Source organism: Epinephelus lanceolatus, chromosome 10, assembly GCF_041903045.1.
Source record: "Epinephelus lanceolatus isolate andai-2023 chromosome 10, ASM4190304v1, whole genome shotgun sequence".
Taxonomy (NCBI): domain Eukaryota; kingdom Metazoa; phylum Chordata; class Actinopteri; order Perciformes; family Serranidae; genus Epinephelus; species Epinephelus lanceolatus.
The window spans coordinates 2,048,960-2,066,811 of record NC_135743.1 but is presented as its reverse complement, the minus strand read 5'-3'; the positions used below and the strand labels follow the sequence as shown (position 1 = coordinate 2,066,811).

The 17,852-nt window shown below is 45.3% G+C and overlaps 2 protein-coding genes across 4 annotated transcripts; one reads left to right on the top strand and one right to left on the bottom strand.

The window, feature by feature from the left end:
* Window positions 1-532: 532 nt before the first annotated feature.
* LOC144464445 (uncharacterized) lies at window positions 533-6,519 on the top strand. Its single transcript, XM_078171264.1, has 3 exons — window positions 533-751; window positions 3,364-3,702; window positions 5,903-6,519. Exons 1-3 carry the CDS (start codon window positions 682-684, stop codon window positions 5,905-5,907), a joined length of 414 nt encoding a protein of 137 aa, XP_078027390.1. The 5' UTR covers window positions 533-681; the 3' UTR covers window positions 5,908-6,519.
* Window positions 6,520-11,015: 4,496 nt separating this feature from the next.
* On the bottom strand, window positions 11,016-17,794 carry mettl6 (methyltransferase 6, methylcytidine). Of its 3 annotated transcripts, none has more exons than XR_013492138.1 (6): window positions 17,142-17,794; window positions 13,781-13,915; window positions 13,472-13,642; window positions 13,084-13,225; window positions 11,546-12,216; window positions 11,016-11,296 (listed from the first exon to the last, which is right to left on the bottom strand). XR_013492138.1 is itself a non-coding variant. In XM_078171260.1 (6 exons), the coding sequence occupies exons 1-5, from the start codon at window positions 17,457-17,459 to the stop codon at window positions 12,062-12,064; spliced, it is 921 nt and encodes a 306-aa protein (XP_078027386.1). In that variant the 5' UTR covers window positions 17,460-17,794; the 3' UTR covers window positions 11,311-11,917; window positions 12,022-12,061. The 3 variants fall into 3 exon arrangements, 2 of the variants coding, with proteins under 2 accessions (XP_078027386.1, XP_033495503.1); XM_078171260.1 differs by lacking the exon at window positions 11,016-11,296 and having other exon boundaries at window positions 11,311-11,917; window positions 12,022-12,216; XM_033639612.2 differs by lacking the exon at window positions 11,016-11,296 and having other exon boundaries at window positions 11,311-12,216.
* Between the last annotated feature and the right edge of the window lie 58 nt (window positions 17,795-17,852).

Here is a 17,852-nt window from a genome sequence, read left to right as displayed (position 1 = left end):
CGTGGTTGGGTTTAGGAACAAAGAACAGGGTTTGGCTTTACAATCATGCAGGAAGCCAACATCAGCCTCCTGGGTGAAAGTCAGTGGTTGTTGGACCCCTCCACCACCCTTCCCACTCGCCCCACTAGGACTTTCGCCCCCTTAACTTTCGTTGATGTCCTGCCACGTTTCCCTCCGACACCCGCGGGCACTGTTACAGAATAACAGCAATCGGCTGTGTATCACACCAACGTGAAAAGATGGCTTTTTTTGTTGGTGTCTGACGCTGGAAGTCACTGCCCACACGCTGGTATTTGATGCATTCATCGTGAGACCAGGCTGCCTGTGACGGGTGATAACTGCTTGATTTGTTATAGACCGATCAGTGAAACAGAACGCTGCATTCAAAGTGACATAAAAATGATATGATGCAGTGCAAAAACCTGAATGAAAAGAAAAGCTATAAAAGATCACAGTGTTGTCTGTGGTGGTCACAGAGAATGGAAACACTGCTGAGCTCAGAGATGCATCTCCGCCCACACATCAGCACACATGCTCACACAGTGCAGCTCGTGCAGCTCCGAGTGAAATCACTGAGTGAGAGTGAGGACACTTTCATTCTGCCTCTGCCATTTTAAGTCGAGCTGTTGTCCTCGTGTTCATCTTTAGCGTGACCTTCCACCTAAGTGTGCATGTTGGAGCATGATGTGGCTACCTGGACCTGCGGTGCTGTTGTTGGTGACTTTGTTTGTGTCGTCTGCTCAGGACAAAGGTCAGTCAGTCACTTTTTATACGTGAGCTTTATCACACTGTCTTCTTGATACAACATGCTGCATGTCAGCTGAATAAATACATGATAGCTTCATGTGAACACGTACTTGTTAAAATCATGTGCTGTCTGTTAGAAAGTAAGTGTGGAGTTTAGTATTTAGAAATGTATAGAGTTTGATTATATTGTGACTTAAGTTTTTGGAATGATAGAAAATCCCTTAATGTGTGTAATATCTTCTATAGTTTTCTTGATTCACTTTTAGCATTCGCACATTTTGTACCAGATGGTGTTGTGTGTGTGTGTGTTTATACTGAACGTCTCTAGATGCATATGGTGGAGGACACGCACAGGGTACATGCTTATACTTTAATGGACGGACTGCGTTGGACGCTTTGCTGAAACATTCAGCCTAAAGTAGAACTACAGATGGAAATTATGTTGCTGCAGTATTTATTTGTTGTGCTCAGTTCCTGCCATAATAAACTTGAAAAAAAGTACAAAAACCCCAACATAACCAAAATTAAAATGTTTCTTAAGTTGAAAACTTTTCTGTTAATTCCATGAAATATGGGCGGACAAAAGCATCAGTGCAGCAGCTCATCGTTTTACTCTGTCACTCTGGTCTGACATTACACGCTATGTCTCTGGTCGCTAATTTTTTATAAAGCCCCATCCTCACCTGAGCGCTGGGGGGGGGACACGCCCACAAATGTCCTGGACACAGAAAATAGGAAGAAAATAAGAAAAGATAAATACACTGCCGTGCAAAGGCAAAAGGCCTTAACTTCAATTTTGGCGAAAATGAGTTATTGTCATTTTTGGAACAATAAACATCAGTTTTATCATGTGGACAAATATCTTGAGTCAATTTTGTTGTTTTTTGGAAAAAATAGGATGTTGTTTTTGCCGTAACTTCCAAAAGCCGAGGGAAAGCCAAGGCAGAAGCCTGTAACGTTAACGCCCGTAAGTTGCGGTTCTTTGCTTTTGTTTGGCGGCACTCTAGAATGCGCGAATTAAGTTACGGTACTCTGCCTTTGTTTTGCCAAGCACCAAAGTGAAGTTACTGTTTACCGTGCTGGAGTTACGGTGTTATGCCTATGTATTATATGTGATTGAAACACTTCTGACACACACCTTCAATGCTTCAATAAAGTGTACTTAACAAGTGTATTTTAACAAAGGGCATTGCTACATATTACTGGCATAGCCAAATCAGCTGTAACTTTCAAATGTAAGAAATAGTAGGGAGGTTAAGTGTTATTTTATTTCACATTAGTACAATGATGAGGTTTTAAAATGATCCAGCAATGTAGTGTTGCAACCTTCAAATGCTCATTATTTTTTATTTTTAATATTCTGTTTATGTAATATTAAGCCTAACTAGACAAAAATCACTAAATTTTAGTTTAAGGTTATCATTGTTATCACAGGAAAATATTATACAAAGTGATAAAACTCCAATTGGGCAATAAAAAAGAAGTTAAGGTCTTTTGCCTGTATGATCCATTATTGTTCTGCAGACAATGCAAAGGCAGAATACAGTAACTTCCGAATAATGGTCAAAGGTCAAGTTTAAGCTTAAAATTTTTTGAAGGATAAATAACTTCATTTATAAACAACAAAATGCCAAACGTCCAATGTTCTACCTACAACTCATTTGGCAGGACAACAAAATAACTTTAAAGTCATTTTTCTCAGTTTCACACTCTGGTGAGTTAAGGTCTTTTGCCTTTGTAGGGCAGTATAACGCCAGTGTTAGTTTTGGCAGCTATTTTGGATTTAGTCTGTCTTGAGACAAAAATCACATTTTAGTCATTTTTATCCTTCAAGTCGATGAAAATTCAAAAAATTTTAGTCAACTTTTAGTCCTGATGTTTTCTATGTTTTTCTCTTTAAACTAATCCAGTGAGGCTGATTCATGGATCATAAATCAGACTCAAGGTGTCAGGTTGTATAAAATAATGTGTGTGTCATGTCTCCAGCAGTGTGTGACAGGTTTAAGGGCTGATTTACGAGCACACACTTACTGATCATCATCTGAAAAGCTCAACATCTCTCTATTTATGCTCTCAACAAATAACTAATGTGAGCCAACTAGGATTTGTCCCCAGGTTCACTGTAAACTCTGACTTATCCATGTGACTGTTAAGAAGCAGAAACATAACTTGTTTCTTCATGTGCAACATGTTAGTCTGGAGGTTTAAACTGGTGTCCTCTCACAGAGTCGGTGATTCAAACTAAACTTTCATCTGAGTTCAGCCTGTTTACTTACAGCACAGCTACACTCACAGATAACTGAGCCTCCTACCTGCCTGTCAAACACCATCAACCCACAAACCTTCTCCAGTCCGGACTGAGTGGAGAAAAAAAAAGGTTGTTGATGAAAAATTTTCGTTATAGTTTTTGTCAGCAAAATTAAGATGGGCACACAGAGAGCTGGTCATCAGTGATGACAGAGTGATCACCGCTGTGTGAGTCCATATACGTTGTTTGTTTGTCAAATCCTGCAGATTATATCTTAAAGATAAATTAAGATATAAGAATGAAAGAGGGTGAAACCTGCTTTGTAACTGTTTTGGCTTCTCCATTTTCTTGTTTCCTTTGTGCTCTAGCTCCTGTAGAGGTCCGTTACTTGACGCAAACCATCACGTCTCCCAGCGGCTCATCAATCAAACTAACCTGCAACGCTCATTATTACGTCGAGCTCTGTGGCCTGCTGCATGTTGCGTGGTATCATATCACGAAGCAAAGTGCTGAGCTGACTGACCCGCGCAGGTACCTCACCACAGTAAACGAGACCACCATCTCTGATGACAACATGAGACGTAGACAGGTCGTGACGGAGATACTCAACCTGACACCAGAGGACGCCGGACAATTTCAATGCACGGCTGAATGTGAGAAAGAGTCAGAGACGGTGGCGGGACATTACATCTGGATCACTGTCATAGGTATTTTCATGATGAAGAAAATTACATTAACTCTTCTTATTGTGACGTTGAACTTCCTTAAAGTAGACCACACCGATCACTCACAACATTAAAACCACTGACAGGTGAAGTGAGCACTACTGATCGTCTCCTTAGGCCGCGACAGACCAAGTAACACCTCCTCATGGTAAAGGCACTCCATGATGGCAGGACAATGTGCCATGACACACCGTAAAAACTGCTCAGTAATGACCTGAGGAACACGATATAGAGCTCAAGGTGTCGACTTGGCCTCCAAATTCCCCTGTTCCCAATCTGACCGAGCATGTGGGCCGTGCCAGTATCCCACATCACAGCCTACAGGGCTGAAAGGATCTGCCGCCAACGCCCCGACACCACAGGATGCCTCCAGAGGTCCTGTTCCCATGTCTCAACAGGTCAGAGCCAAGTCTGATCCGAAGAGACCTGACCCTGGATCTGGGGTCAGAGTCCTGCATGGGTCCTTTTTTGAAACCTGCACCCGCCCATACCCATAAAGCTCAGTACCAGAACTGACCCGTTACGTCAAAACCATACCCATTCATAAAAGTCCAGCAACCCGACCTGCACCCCTGATCAACCCCCCCCAGGCTCCAGTCCCTCACATGAAGCTGGTTCTCCGTTCTTGAATTGGACGTCTCTTTGACTGGATGGTGAAAACATTCAATCACTGCCAGGTTAGGAAACATGTTAGCATGCTCCTTCCACCACCATCAAACCTCCAAAGGATCCGAACTCCATGTAGGCTGCCACCTCATCCTCGGGCTGCAAAGTGTCGTGGCTGGAGTCCTCCACGTCGGTGACCAATGTGACCACGGGGTCAAAGGTTACACTGGTGGCACTGACTTTCAAAATAAAAGGAACTGGAGCTTGATATCAGTGATTTAGATGTTAGAATATTACACATATACTGCAAGTGGCATCCATGTGAATGCCAGGACCCAAAGGTTTCCCAGCAGAACACTGTGCAGTAATAAGATGATCACTACTGTTTACTTCACCTGTCTGTGGTTTTAATGTTATGGCTGATGTGTATCTTTCAGTTCATCAGAAACAGGGCAACAGTAAAATACACTGCTATCGAGCCAGTGTTTCCGTGTTACAGCTGTCCACCACTTTGGTACAGTCTAAAATATCTAACAACTGTTGGATGCCAAGACAGAAAGCTAGCACAAAGATTCATGTTCCCCTGAGGATGAATCCTTCTTACTTTCTCTGCAGAATTTAGTTTGTCTGTTTCTTAAAGGTCCAGTGTGTCAGATTTAGGGAGATTTCGTGGTGTCTAGCGGTGAGGACTGCAGACTACAACCACCTGAAACTTCTCCTGGTTAGAATTCCTCCAGTGTTCATTGTTCAGGAGGTTTTTACCAGGAGCTGAATTATCCACAGAGGTCTCTTCCTCTGCAAAATAAACAGACCAGCTGATTTAAAGCAGCAAAAACACTGAATAAAACAGTTTCACATCACAAATCAGTGTGTCTTCAGTGCTGCTGGCACGTTGCAGACAGGCCGTTAGCCCAGCACCTTTTTTTCTGATCCAGAGGTCCAGACAACTTAACGAAGATCTAGGACCAGTTGATGCTTCTCAAAGCCAAGGATGTTATCTTGGTCGGTTCCTACAGAGGCAAGACTCCTTCCTACTAAACACAAATTTGAACAGGCTTTTGAGTGCCCAGGTTAGCATCACTGTAGAGGCCCCGCCTTGTGCGTAAAGAATTGTGGGTACTTGTCGCCCGCTGAGGTTCACACATGAATCCTTGTGAATGCTCTGAAGGAAGGACTCTGTCCTCGGTAGAATTCAAAGGATCCTTGATGTTCAAACAGTCCTTTGGCAGGATTCAATGATGTAGCCTGCTGTAAGGAACCTTCATTGACTTTGTGAAGCACCAAGTGTTTGGTTTGTCCATTCTGGGCTACTGTAGAAACATGGCGGTACAACATGGCAATCTCCATAGACGAGGACCTGCGCCTTGATATACACAGCTCATTCTAAAGTAACAAAGACACAATTCTTATTTTCAGGTGATTGTTCACTAAAGAAAACATACTCATTATATTAAATACATTTCTTCCACATATATCCCCCTGAATCCAACACACTGGAGCTTTGATTGGATACTGTGGAAGGGAAAGAGGTCATTTTACGCACACTGACGCGTTGTTCTGCTCTGTTCTCTTGCAGGTTGATCAGCGCACTGAGTTGACTCACAAAGAATTAAAGTCCGCCGACAGGCTGAGCTGCACCAGGCTGAATTTTACAAAAGCATCTTTATTTTATTTTAAGTAAAAGGGAGAAATTCCACAAAGTCTTTTTGTTTGTTTTATCCTCTATTGTAACTGCTTTAGTGGCCTTTGCTCAGCAGATTAAAGATCCACCACCTGACTCTGTCCCCTGCTTTAAGACGTTAGTCAGACAGCTCATGTTACTTAGGTAGAAGTAAGTGACGTTTTCCTTCAGCATATAAAAACCCAAACAGCATTGTTAATTCATTTAACATGACTATTGATTGTGTCATCTGCTTAATACAAACGTTTCTATTAAGACAGAAAAAACATCTGGTCCAGAAATGATTTCAGAGGTAACAGAGGCATCCTGGATTTTAAAAGCATAAAGTTTCTCACTGTTACTCCGTATCTAATTATGTCCAAAGGTGTGGGCTATCAGCAGATCAGAACATGAATGAATTTGGATATCATGACGTCATTAGACGTGATTTGTACTATATATTGTGAAACAATGTAAATTTGTCAACCGCCAGCATTTTGCCATATAAATAAAAGGTTGTATTGTGCAATAAATTTTGGATTTTTGTACGATTTTGCATGAATACAATGAAGTACTTTGCGCTGTCAGGAATCTTATTTGCTGTATAAACCAAAAACAGACCTCATGTGTTCATGTTTCCATTAATAATCTCTCAATTGATTTTCCAAAACTGTATCATAAAAGATTTTAACCATATTGCCCAGTGTTAAAGCTCCAGTGTGGAGGAGACTCAGCAGAAATAGTGTATAATATAATAAGTATGTTTTCTTTAGTGTATAATCACCTGAATATAAGAATTGTCATGTTTTCGTTCCCTCAGAATGAGACGTTTATATCTACACAGGGAGCAGGTCCTCGTCTACAGAGATCACCATGTTGCAGCGCCATGTTTCTACAGTAGCTCAGAGCAGACAAACCAAACACTGACTCTAGATAGAGACATTTGTTGCCCACCTACAACAAACAGCGCTGGATAAACACTATTATGTGAGACTGCTTTATTCAGTATTTTACCGATTCAAATCAGCTGGTCTGTTTGTTTCTGAGAGAAAGATACCTCTGTGGATAATTCAGCTCCTGGTTAAAACCTCCTGAACAGCGAAGGAAGGAATTCTAACCAGGAGAAGTTTCAGCTGGTTGTAATCGGCAGTCCTCACCGCTCAACACCACTAAATCTGACACACTGCTCTTTAGTTTACAGCAGGACGCAGACAGGATTGCCAAAATCATTTGGTTCTCTGCCCAAAGTCAAAATAATATCATGCAATTTGGAAATACAGTTCAATAGAAGTGGACTGTGTGTTTCAGAGAACAAAGCCCTGCACACGTCAAACTGAGGAACCTAGACTCTGTCAGTGAGGCAAGAACGTCTGCAACGATTCAGTGGAACAAACAAAACCTTCAAGTACATGCTGACTCAAGGTGTGAAAAGCCACCACAACTATCACCCGAAAAAAATAGTACCAAAGCTGCAGCTTGTTCTCACCCTGAGCAGTCTGCCCTCGTTCAGTTTCCTCTTCACTACCGAGGGTCAAAAAAACCCCAAATAGAGAACACAAAGCCACATCTGTTCAAGAATGAGTCTACAGTGTACACCACATGATTAAATTCAGCCTGAGTCTGAACTGTCAAATCACCTTTAACACAGGTGACGATCAGTGTTTAGTTTTATTACGTGATCGTTCAGTTGGTATGTATTCTTTGTACAAATCATTTAATCTCCTTAAACACATCAGCGGCTGCACTGCTGAGAAGCCTCAATAACTGAGACTGACCTGCTGTCTCATGCTCATCAAGAATAACCCTGCAGATGGGATTCCATTTCAACATGCACTTGTTTCTCCTCACACTGGTGGAGGGCTGTTCGAGCCAAACCACAGGACAGGAAACTGCTTCGGTTAGAGTGTACACTCTCAAAACTGCGTTCAAAGATAAACCAGCACGCTCAGATCACAGCACAAATTCATGTGTCGCTGTCAGAAGGGGGTTATACTGTGTAAATGGAAAACTGAGCACAGAATTGAAATTAAAATTTAAACTACAGGATTCTGTTTGATGAACACTTTGTCTCTTTGAGCCTGGCCTGAGAAGAGTTTACTGTTTTACATGTAGGGAGATCAGAATCATCAGTTTTGTCTTAGTTTCCTCCAGAGTCAGTGAAATACCTCAGCGTTTACTGGATGGATCGGCTCAACATTCAGTTCAGATATTAATTTTTCACGTGATTATACACTAAAGTCACCTTGCACAGGTGGGGAATGAGGGTGGGTTGTGTGGAGCGAAAGGAACCGTGGTGCACATCCTATCAGGGTGCAAAGCAGCTCTGACCCAGGGGAGATACAGGTGGCGCCATGACAAGGTACTCACAACAACATGACAACATCTTGGAGCAGGTAAGACTAAAGAAACACCCAGCTATAACAAAGACACTGTGGAGTTCCATCAGCTTTTAAAAGAGGGTCAGAAGCCTGTTGTCCAAGGCGAAGCAAAACAAAATCTGCTCAGTCCATCCAGAGATGAGAAATGAGCGCTGATCAGGGAGGAAAACTTCAGTTCCCCGAGGAAACACTGTCCACAACTCTGAGACCAGACATCAGCATGTCGTCTCAGGAGGGAAGGAAAGTAATCCTGACGTGGTCACCACTGCCAGCCCATCAGCTGCAGAGTGTTACCCACGGCAACAACAAGCATGGCTGAAAGTGAAATGATGATCCACTCCTTGGTGGTTCCAGAAAGAGGAGCAGCTTCAGTAGTGTGGAATAAACTTTGACTTCTCTTAGCGCTCAGAGGGAACTCATTCAGTGGCTCCTCTGGCAGCAGCACAGCGTCTCTCCCTCTCCTCTCTGATTCTGTCACAAACCTTTGGTGATGGAAACCTACGTGAATAAACTCCATATATGTGACTGTATCATAACAGCCTGTCACAGGTTACAGCCTGATGGTTACAGATGATTTATATATATATATATAGATGCCAGGGGACACTTTGTTAAATGTGTAATTAGTGATAGATTTGATTTCTGTTGTTGTTCACAAACTAAAGAAATCAGAGATCATTTTTATTTAGTTTTACTCAAGATTTGAAGCAAACTGTGAAACTAGATCACTGATTCTGTTGTAATTCTATGTTCTTACTCATTTGTCACATCATCAAGAACATCATTATCACTAAAATACCCTGAAATATTGTGATATTATTTTAGGACCCTATCACACACCCCATCTTTCAACTGTTTTTCACTCTGTGAAATATTTTCACACCTTTTTTTTCCATTTGTACTTTTCTGCTGAAAGATCGGCCCGGAGGTTTAAACAGTGGGTGACAGACTCATGAACAGGAAGCTCACAGCATGTTGATACTTGTCACAGAGCATCAATTGGTTCACACCACAGTGGTCTCATTAACACCACCATGACACCTGAGCTACGAAGACACATTTTGTAAATGTGAAGGTAAATACTCTCTGATACTTTCTGAGTGTTCAACATTTCTTCAGTCGTTCAACATTTAATATTTCCTTCAATAAAAGGCCTTAAAGTTTTCAGAATCACAATAACCTTCACGTCTTAAATCCAGTAAGATAAGTGGGATTATCTCATTTTCCATTCAGAGGACGTCCCCTTTTCTTTTCAGGCTCTGTGTAACAACATTTACACATCATAGAAACCCTGATGTCTTTCTGCTCAGGACAGAAGCTGATATCAGTCTTATATTCCTGTTTTGGTCCCCATGTGACTCTGCTGTTCAATCCTTGTGGCAACATTTACATTTTCTTTAACGTACACTCACGGACATTTTGAAAGTCTTATATCCACTGGATGTCTCTTCCACTACCATGAAATCTACCATTTAGCCTTAATTATGACAGAGACACAGGAGGTAACAAAGCTAGAAAAACTTTAAAAATTGTATGAGATGAATTAATCTCTGTAATATTTCCTCCACTCTTTCACATTTGAATTCATCGTCACCCCAGGATCAATCGAGAAAATGCAACAAACGTTCAGCCCTGACATTTGGACACACACAGACAAACTGTATATCACAACATTAAGGCATCTGAGGAAAACAGCATTACAAAATACATTATCAAAATATAAAAGCATCTGTACAGTGGACATGATGCATAAAGTGGAGCTGACTATGGTCCCTGTACACTGCAAATATTCTCTACTTATATATACAATGAACATTTACACATTCCCTGATGATTATTTTTGCACATCGTGCACAAAACCCAACAGCTCTGTCATTCTGGAACGGTTTTTATATATATCTTAATAGTACTGTAATATTGTACATATGTTACAGTAATTCTTAAAGTATCTTCACATTTGTAAAGTAATTTTTCATTCAGTATTTATGTTCTTGACTTCTGGAGCACTTGGACCTTATTTTTTATTTCCCCCTTTAAAAAATTGAATTTCCCCTCAGAGGGATTAATAAAGTATATAAAAATAAAATTAATTAATTCATTAAATTAAAATTAAATTTATAAATTTATTCTGAGCACCTAAAACACCAGACGCAGATTCCTTGTAACTGAAACGCTGCCTGTCAATAAACCTTATTCTGATTCTGAGTGTATCTGACAGGCTGTTATGGAATTAAATGTCTCCATCATGAGTCACAGACGGTGACCACCTGACATTTGGGTCAAAATATGGACAATCTGTGCATTTCCTAAAAGCCAACAGCGCCCTCTTCTGGACGACTCGGCTAATGTCAAATCAGAGAAGATGACTCATTAACAGATTGTTTCATTGGTCCCTTAAAGGGATAGTGCACCCAAAAATGTAAATTCAGCCATTATCTACTCACCCATATGCCGAGGGAGGCTCAGGTGAAGTTTTAGAGTCCTCACATCACTTGCAGAGATCCAAGGGGAGAGGAGGTAGCAACACAACTCCACCTAATGGAGGCTGACGGCGCCCCAGATTCAAACGTCCAAAAACACATCATTGAAACCACAAAATATCTCCATACTGCTCGTCCGTAGTGATCCAAGTGTCCTGAAGCCCCAACATAAAAAGTTGTTTGGAAAAACATCACTTGAACTCTGTTTTTAGCCTCATTGTAGCCTGTAGCTCTGACTGCCTCTCTGTGCACTGCGCTCACGTGTGCACTTGCGCGAGACTGTGAGACGTGGGCACCGCGTTCATGTGTGTTCATGTGCTTTTGCTGGTCTCGCCCGCAAGTGCACACACGTGAGCGCAGTGTATCTGTGATTTCTGTTTCATATTTATGTTTATCAGAGAGGAGGAGCAGCAGGAGGTCGGATCTGACAATCGCTGATGATGTTAAGACACCTGGAATCCACCAAAAGTTTTCATAAGTTTATTTTGAAAAGGTCACGATGTTGATGCATGATAAATATCTGCTTCTGAGGTTCACAGCAGAAATGATTTTAAATAGGACCACGATCAGGATGAAACACTGTGAGCATGTTTTAGACAGAGTGTGAAATGACATAATGTAGCTGAATGTTTTTTTTTAAACACAGGCAGGTAAAAATAATGAAAAACATATTATTCATATAAAAATTAAAAAGTACTCACCTCATTAAAAAGATCACATAAATAAGGGACGCAGTAAATTATAGAGGAGGCATCAAAACAGAAGTTTAAAGGCTGAGAGAGAAACGTCTCCAGGTGACGCGACAGGCCGATCAGAGTGACGACGGCTGTGAAATAAAACGTAAACTGATCTGAACCGATAAATACTGTTCACTGAGATTCACTCTGTGTCCAGCTAATGTCCCTGCACAACAGTTTGTGCTTCAGTGTTCACACAGTTCCACATATTCCCACCTGTAAGAGTCTCAGTTCAAACACTGTCGCCATCTGCTGGCGAAGGAACGAAAGGCAGCAGTTGATTAGTCGGAGGAGGAGTTCTTCATCTCCCTGAACCTCCTGTGTCTCCCAAACAGTCTGGAGGATTTAAAAGTGTGTGTGTGTGGAGGCCACACACTTCCTTTTCAAGGAATATTATTTTTTGTTGGTCATCCAAAGTCAACCAGACATCTGAATCTTACATTTGTCCACCTGTTTGTAGATGTATGAGGCTGAGTGACATCAGGAGCTCTGTGACTGGCTGGGTTTGGTGAATTTGCTCTGCAGGAACACTCTGGGAACACAAAGCCCCTCCTTTTTGTTGACCGTCTCCCTCAGGACGTAGTCGTTAGAAACAGATTGGAGGCCGGCGTCCACACACAGCTCAGCCAGGAACTCTGGAAGCAGACGGAAGGAGCAGAATGAGACTTTGGAAGAAGGAAACGATGATGAAGGAGCGTTGAGATGTGTCATGAAAGGTCCAGAAACACGATCAGAGCCTTCACACAACTCAAATTTATTTATAAGGCACATTTAAAAACAAAGTGCTGCACAGAAGGAATAAAATGCTAAAAACACACTCGAGAGGCAACAGAACTGTCAGGTACACAGCTCACACAGTTAGAGACACAACACACACACAGGCACATGTCAGGGGGACTAATGAATAAAAGTAGGTTTTGAGCCTGGATTTAAACGAGTCAGTGGAGGGGGCAGATCTGATTGGGAGGGGGAGGCTGATCCACAGTTTGGGGGCAGACGCAGCAAAGGCTCGATCAGCTCTGAGCTTAAGTTTGGAGCGTGGGACATCCAGGAGCCCCAGGTCAGCTGACCTGAGGGACCTAGACATAGCATATGGGGCTACGAGAACCTTAAAGTCAATTCTAAACCTTATAGGCAGCCAGTGGAGAGATGCTAACACAGGTGTGATGTGGTGTCTCCTCCGGGTTCCTATAAGGAGTCTGACAGCGGAGTTCTGAACCAGCTGGAGGTGGGACAGAGAGGACGGACTAATACTAGTGTGCAGAGAGTTACAGTAGGGACTGTTGGTTGGCTCTCTAGACTATTTTCATACACCAGCATCGCTGAGGCAGCCACAGATATAGATATGAAAAATATTAGCTCCTAAAACAAGTGGAAATCAATCTATCTATCTATCTATCTATCTATCTATCTATCTATCTATCTATCCATCTATCTATCCATCTATGAGCCTCGATGACACAACAAACATGAGAGTGACGTTCCTGAAGTCTTGTACTGACCTTTAGAGAAGAAGTAGGACCTGGTTCCGTCTTGGCGGACGTAGAAGTTCTCCCCCAGCTTGCTGCCGGCTTTAAATCGCAGCATGGCGTGGTCGTGCAGGCCGTAGTCCCTGAACAGGACGATGCCTCCGGGCTTCAGCACCTTAAAGCCACATGTATGTTACATTTACACTGTTTGAACCTGCTTGTGTTAGAGCTGCCACAAACACATGCAGCACGTCTCGCAGCCACGTTAGAAAAATCACCTTTAAATCTATTTTTGGACCGTTTCTCTGTACACACACTAGACTGTGTGTATGTTAGGCATTTATGTATATGATTGTGTATTTTAGGGAGAAGAGAACTCCCAGCATCCAACAGGAAGTCCACACTGAGTCTGTGCTCTCACCCTGCTGATGTTCTGCAACGCCAGCTTCATCTTGTCGGGGTGGATGGCCGACAGCACAAAGATGAGAGTGACGACGTCCACGCTGCCTTCGGCCACATTCTCCCTCAGGTCGTCTTTAGTGAGGTCACACTGGAAGGCACAGCAGCGCTCGGGGCAGTACAGAGGGTTTTGCTGTCGACAGAAGGCAAACAGAGAGAGTTTATTTGTCATATCGTTGTTGTGTGATTGGCCCAGTTTGGAACTACTGGCCTACAGTATTAAAACAGAAGAAGAAGACACACAGGTTATATATTGATAGAGATTTCTTACTTTGACAAACTCAACAGCTCGTGGTGAGAAGTCACAGGCGTAAACAAAGATGTTGAGGTCGTCCTGCAGCAGAGGGAAGATGCAGTTCCCGACGCCGCAGCCGGCCTCCAGCAGCACCAGCTTCTGAGACTCAAACTGCAAATCAGGCAGGACAAAGACAGAAACAGAGACAGAGACAGAGAGAGACATCATGAATGACGCACACGCTCCCCCGTCTTTTTCTCATCAATAGAGAACATAATAACGACGACCCAACAAGGTCTTCTACTGTAAATGTACTGTCCTGTCTGTCTCCTGCCTGGTGTCCTGTCTGTCTCCTGCCTGGTGTCCTGTCTGTCTCCTGCCTGGTGTCCTGTCTGTCTCCTGCCTAGTGTCCTGTCTGTCTCCTGCCTGGTGTCCTGTCTGTCTCCTGCCTAGTGTCCTGTCTGTCTCCTGCCTGGTATCCTGTCTGTCTCCTGCCTAGTGTCCTGTCTGTCTCCTGCCTGGTGTCCTGTCTGTCTCCTGCCTGGTGTCCTGTCTGTCTCCTGCCTGGTGTCCTGTCTGTCTCCTGCCTAGTGTCCTGTCTGTCTCCTGCCTAGTATCCTGTCTGTCTCCTGCCTGGTGTCCTGTGTCTCTCTCCTGCCTGGTGTCCTGCCTGTCTCCTGCCTGTCTCCTGCCTGTCTCCTGCCTGGTGTCCTGTCTCTCTCCTGCCTGGTGTCCTGTCTCTCCTGACTGGAGTCCTGTCTGTCTCCTGCCTAGTATCCTGTCTGTCTCCTGCCTGTCTCCTGCCTGGTGTCCTGTCTCTCTCCTGCCTGGTGTCCTGTCTCTCCTGACTGGAGTCCTGTCTGTCTCCTGCCTAGTATCCTGTCTGTCTCCTGCCTGTCTCCTGCCTGTCTCCTGCCTGGTGTCCTGTCTCTCTCCTGCCTGGTGTCCTGTCTCTCCTGACTGGAGTCCTGTCTGTCTCCTGCCTAGTATCCTGTCTGTCTCCTGACTGGTGTCCTGTCTCTCCTGCCTGGTGTCCTGTCTCTCTCCTGCCTGGTGTCCTGTCTGTCTCCTGCCTGGTGTCCTGTCTGTCTCCTGCCTGGTGTCCTGTCTCTCCTGACTGGAGTCCTGTCTCCTGCCTAGTATCCTGTCTGTCTCCTGCCTGGTGTCCTGTCTGTCTCCTGCCTGGTGTCCTGTGTCTGTCTCCTGCCTGGTGTCCTGTCTGTCTCCTGCCTGGTGTCCTGTCTGTCTCCTGCCTAGTGTCCTGTCTGTCTCCTGCCTAGTGTCCTGTCTGTCTCCTGCCTAGTGTCCTGTCTGTCTCCTGCCTAGTGTCCTGTCTGTCTCCTGCCTGGTGTCCTGTCTGTCTCCTGCCTGGTGTCCTGTCTGTCTCCTGCCTAGTATCCTGTCTGTCTCCTGCCTGGTGTCCTGCCTGTCTCCTGCCTGTCTCCTGCCTGTCTCCTGCCTGGTGTCCTGTCTCTCTCCTGCCTGGTGTCCTGTCTCTCCTGACTGGAGTCCTGTCTGTCTCCTGCCTAGTATCCTGTCTGTCTCCTGCCTGTCTCCTGCCTGGTGTCCTGTCTCTCTCCTGCCTGGTGTCCTGTCTCTCCTGACTGGAGTCCTGTCTGTCTCCTGCCTAGTATCCTGTCTGTCTCCTGCCTGTCTCCTGCCTGGTGTCCTGTCTCTCTCCTGCCTGGTGTCCTGTCTCTCCTGACTGGAGTCCTGTCTGTCTCCTGCCTAGTATCCTGTCTGTCTCCTGACTGGTGTCCTGTCTCTCCTGCCTGGTGTCCTGTCTCTCTCCTGCCTGGTGTCCTGTCTGTCTCCTGCCTGGTGTCCTGTCTGTCTCCTGCCTGGTGTCCTGTCTCTCCTGACTGGAGTCCTGTCTCCTGCCTAGTATCCTGTCTGTCTCCTGCCTGGTGTCCTGTGTCTGTCTCCTGCCTGGTGTCCTGTCTGTCTCCTGCCTAGTATCCTGTCTGTCTCCTGCCTGGTGTCCTGTCTGTCTCCTGCCTGGTGTCCTGTGTCTGTCTCCTGCCTGGTGTCCTGTCTGTCTCCTGCCTGGTGTCCTGTCTGTCTCCTGCCTGGTGTCCTGTGTCTGTCTCCTGCCTGGTGTCCTGTCTGTCTCCTGCCTGGTGTCCTGTCTGTCTCCTGCCTGGTGTCCTGTGTCTGTCTCCTGCCTGGTGTCCTGTCTGTCTCCTGCCTGGTGTCCTGTCTGTCTCCTGCCTGGTGTCCTGTGTCTGTCTCCTGCCTAGTATCCTGTCTGTCTCCTGCCTAGTATCCTGTCTGTCTCCTGCCTGGTGTCCTGTCTGTCTCCTGCCTGGTGTCCTGTCTGTCTCCTGCCTGGTGTCCTGTGTCTGTCTCCTGCCTAGTATCCTGTCTGTCTCCTGCCTGGTGTCCTGTCTGTCTCCTGCCTGGTGTCCTGTCTGTCTCCTGCCTGGTGTCCTGTCTGTCTCCTGCCTAGTATCCTGTCTGTCTCCTGCCTGGTGTCCTGTCTGTCTCCTGCCTGGTATCCTGTCTGTCTCCTGCCTGGTGTCCTGTCTGTCTCCTGCCTGGTGTCCTGTCTGTCTCCTGCCTGGTGTCCTGTGTCTGTCTCCTGCCTAGTATCCTGTCTGTCTCCTGCCTGGTGTCCTGTCTGTCTCCTGCCTGGTGTCCTGTCTGTCTCCTGCCTGGTGTCCTGTGTCTGTCTCCTGCCTGGTGTCCTGTGTCTGTCTCCTGCCTGGTGTCCTGTCTGTCTCCTGCCTGGTGTCCTGTCTGTCTCCTGCCTGGTGTCCTGTGTCTGTCTCCTGCCTGGTGTCCTGTGTCTGTCTCCTGCCTGGTATCCTGTCTGTCTCCTGCCTGGTGTCCTGTCTGTCTCCTGCCTGGTGTCCTGTCTGTCTCCTGCCTAGTATCCTGTCTGTCTCCTGCCTGGTGTCCTGTCTGTCTCCTGCCTGGTATCCTGTCTGTCTCCTGCCTGGTGTCCTGTCTGTCTCCTGCCTGGTGTCCTGTCTGTCTCCTGCCTGGTGTCCTGTGTCTGTCTCCTGCCTAGTATCCTGTCTGTCTCCTGCCTGGTGTCCTGTCTGTCTCCTGCCTGGTGTCCTGTCTGTCTCCTGCCTGGTGTCCTGTCTGTCTCCTGCCTGGTGTCCTGTGTCTGTCTCCTGCCTGGTGTCCTGTGTCTGTCTCCTGCCTGGTGTCCTGTCTGTCTCCTGCCTGGTGTCCTGTGTCTGTCTCCTGCCTGGTGTCCTGTCTGTCTCCTGCCTGGTGTCCTGTGTCTGTCTCCTGCCTAGTATCCTGTCTGTCTCCTGCCTGGTGTCCTGTGTCTGTCTCCTGCCTGGTGTCCTGTCTGTCTCCTGCCTGGTGTCCTGTCTGTCTCCTGCCTGGTGTCCTGTGTCTGTCTCCTGCCTGGTATCCTGTCTGTCTCTGTCCCCCTCACCTCTCTGCATGCCTTGAGCTCTTCAAACTCTCTGGTGGTCCAGTGTCTGTCCTTGAAGAAGTTCGTCGTGTTTCTTTTATAAAACAGGTCCCAGTTCTTCTGCGCGTCTTTCTCCAGCTTCATCAGTTTGAAGTCGGACACCAGAGTCCGCTCCCCGCCGAGTCTGTCCCGCTCCTCCGGGGTTAACTCTCTGGGGGCGGAGGCTTTGGTCTGTCCGAGGACACACGGAGACATTTCATCTTTTGTAACCACGTCTTCTTCTTCAGGAGGTGTTACTTTAATATCACCCGGGAAACTTTGATTTGTCGACAGCGCCATGATGCTGTTAGAAAACCTCGGATTTAGTTGCGTCACAGTTTCTGTCAGCTGCTCCAATAATCTGTAATTTGTGGGGAAACTATCAAACTTTAAAACTTGAGTTGTTTTGATGATAAACGAGACTTAAATCAACTTAAAGTTTTAAAAGTCCTGCGCCTGGTTGCACTTTTCCACATTACTCGTCCATCTTGTCCGTCCCTTAAATTCTTCCGTGGAGCATCACGGGTTGTTTCCGTTTCTTTCCGTTATTATTAACGCTTATTAAGAACTGGATAAAAACTTGAATATTATCATACGTGATTCTCTAATTCGGTGTGTAATTTATCTGCCAACTGATTATATATTTTAGTGGAAAAAAGCAGAATCGCTAACTCAGCTTGTTTCAGCCGGACT

Excerpts from the sequence above, each read along its gene's own strand:
- LOC144464445 (XM_078171264.1), top strand. The coding sequence starts at position 682 with ATGATGTGGCTACCTGGACCTGCGGTGCTGTTGTTGGTGACTTTGTTT. Across the intron at positions 752-3,363 it reads GTCGTCTGCTCAGGACAAAG|CTCCTGTAGAGGTCCGTTAC; the intron begins GTCAGTCAGTCA and ends TTTGTGCTCTAG.
- mettl6 (XM_033639612.2), bottom strand. The coding sequence starts at position 17,459 with ATGGCGCTGTCGACAAATCAAAGTTTCCCGGGTGATATTAAAGTAACA. Across the intron at positions 13,643-13,780 it reads GAGCTGTTGAGTTTGTCAAA|CAAAACCCTCTGTACTGCCC; the intron begins GTAAGAAATCTC and ends TTCTGTCGACAG. Across the intron at positions 13,226-13,471 it reads CGTTGCAGAACATCAGCAGG|GTGCTGAAGCCCGGAGGCAT; the intron begins GTGAGAGCACAG and ends TGTGGCTTTAAG.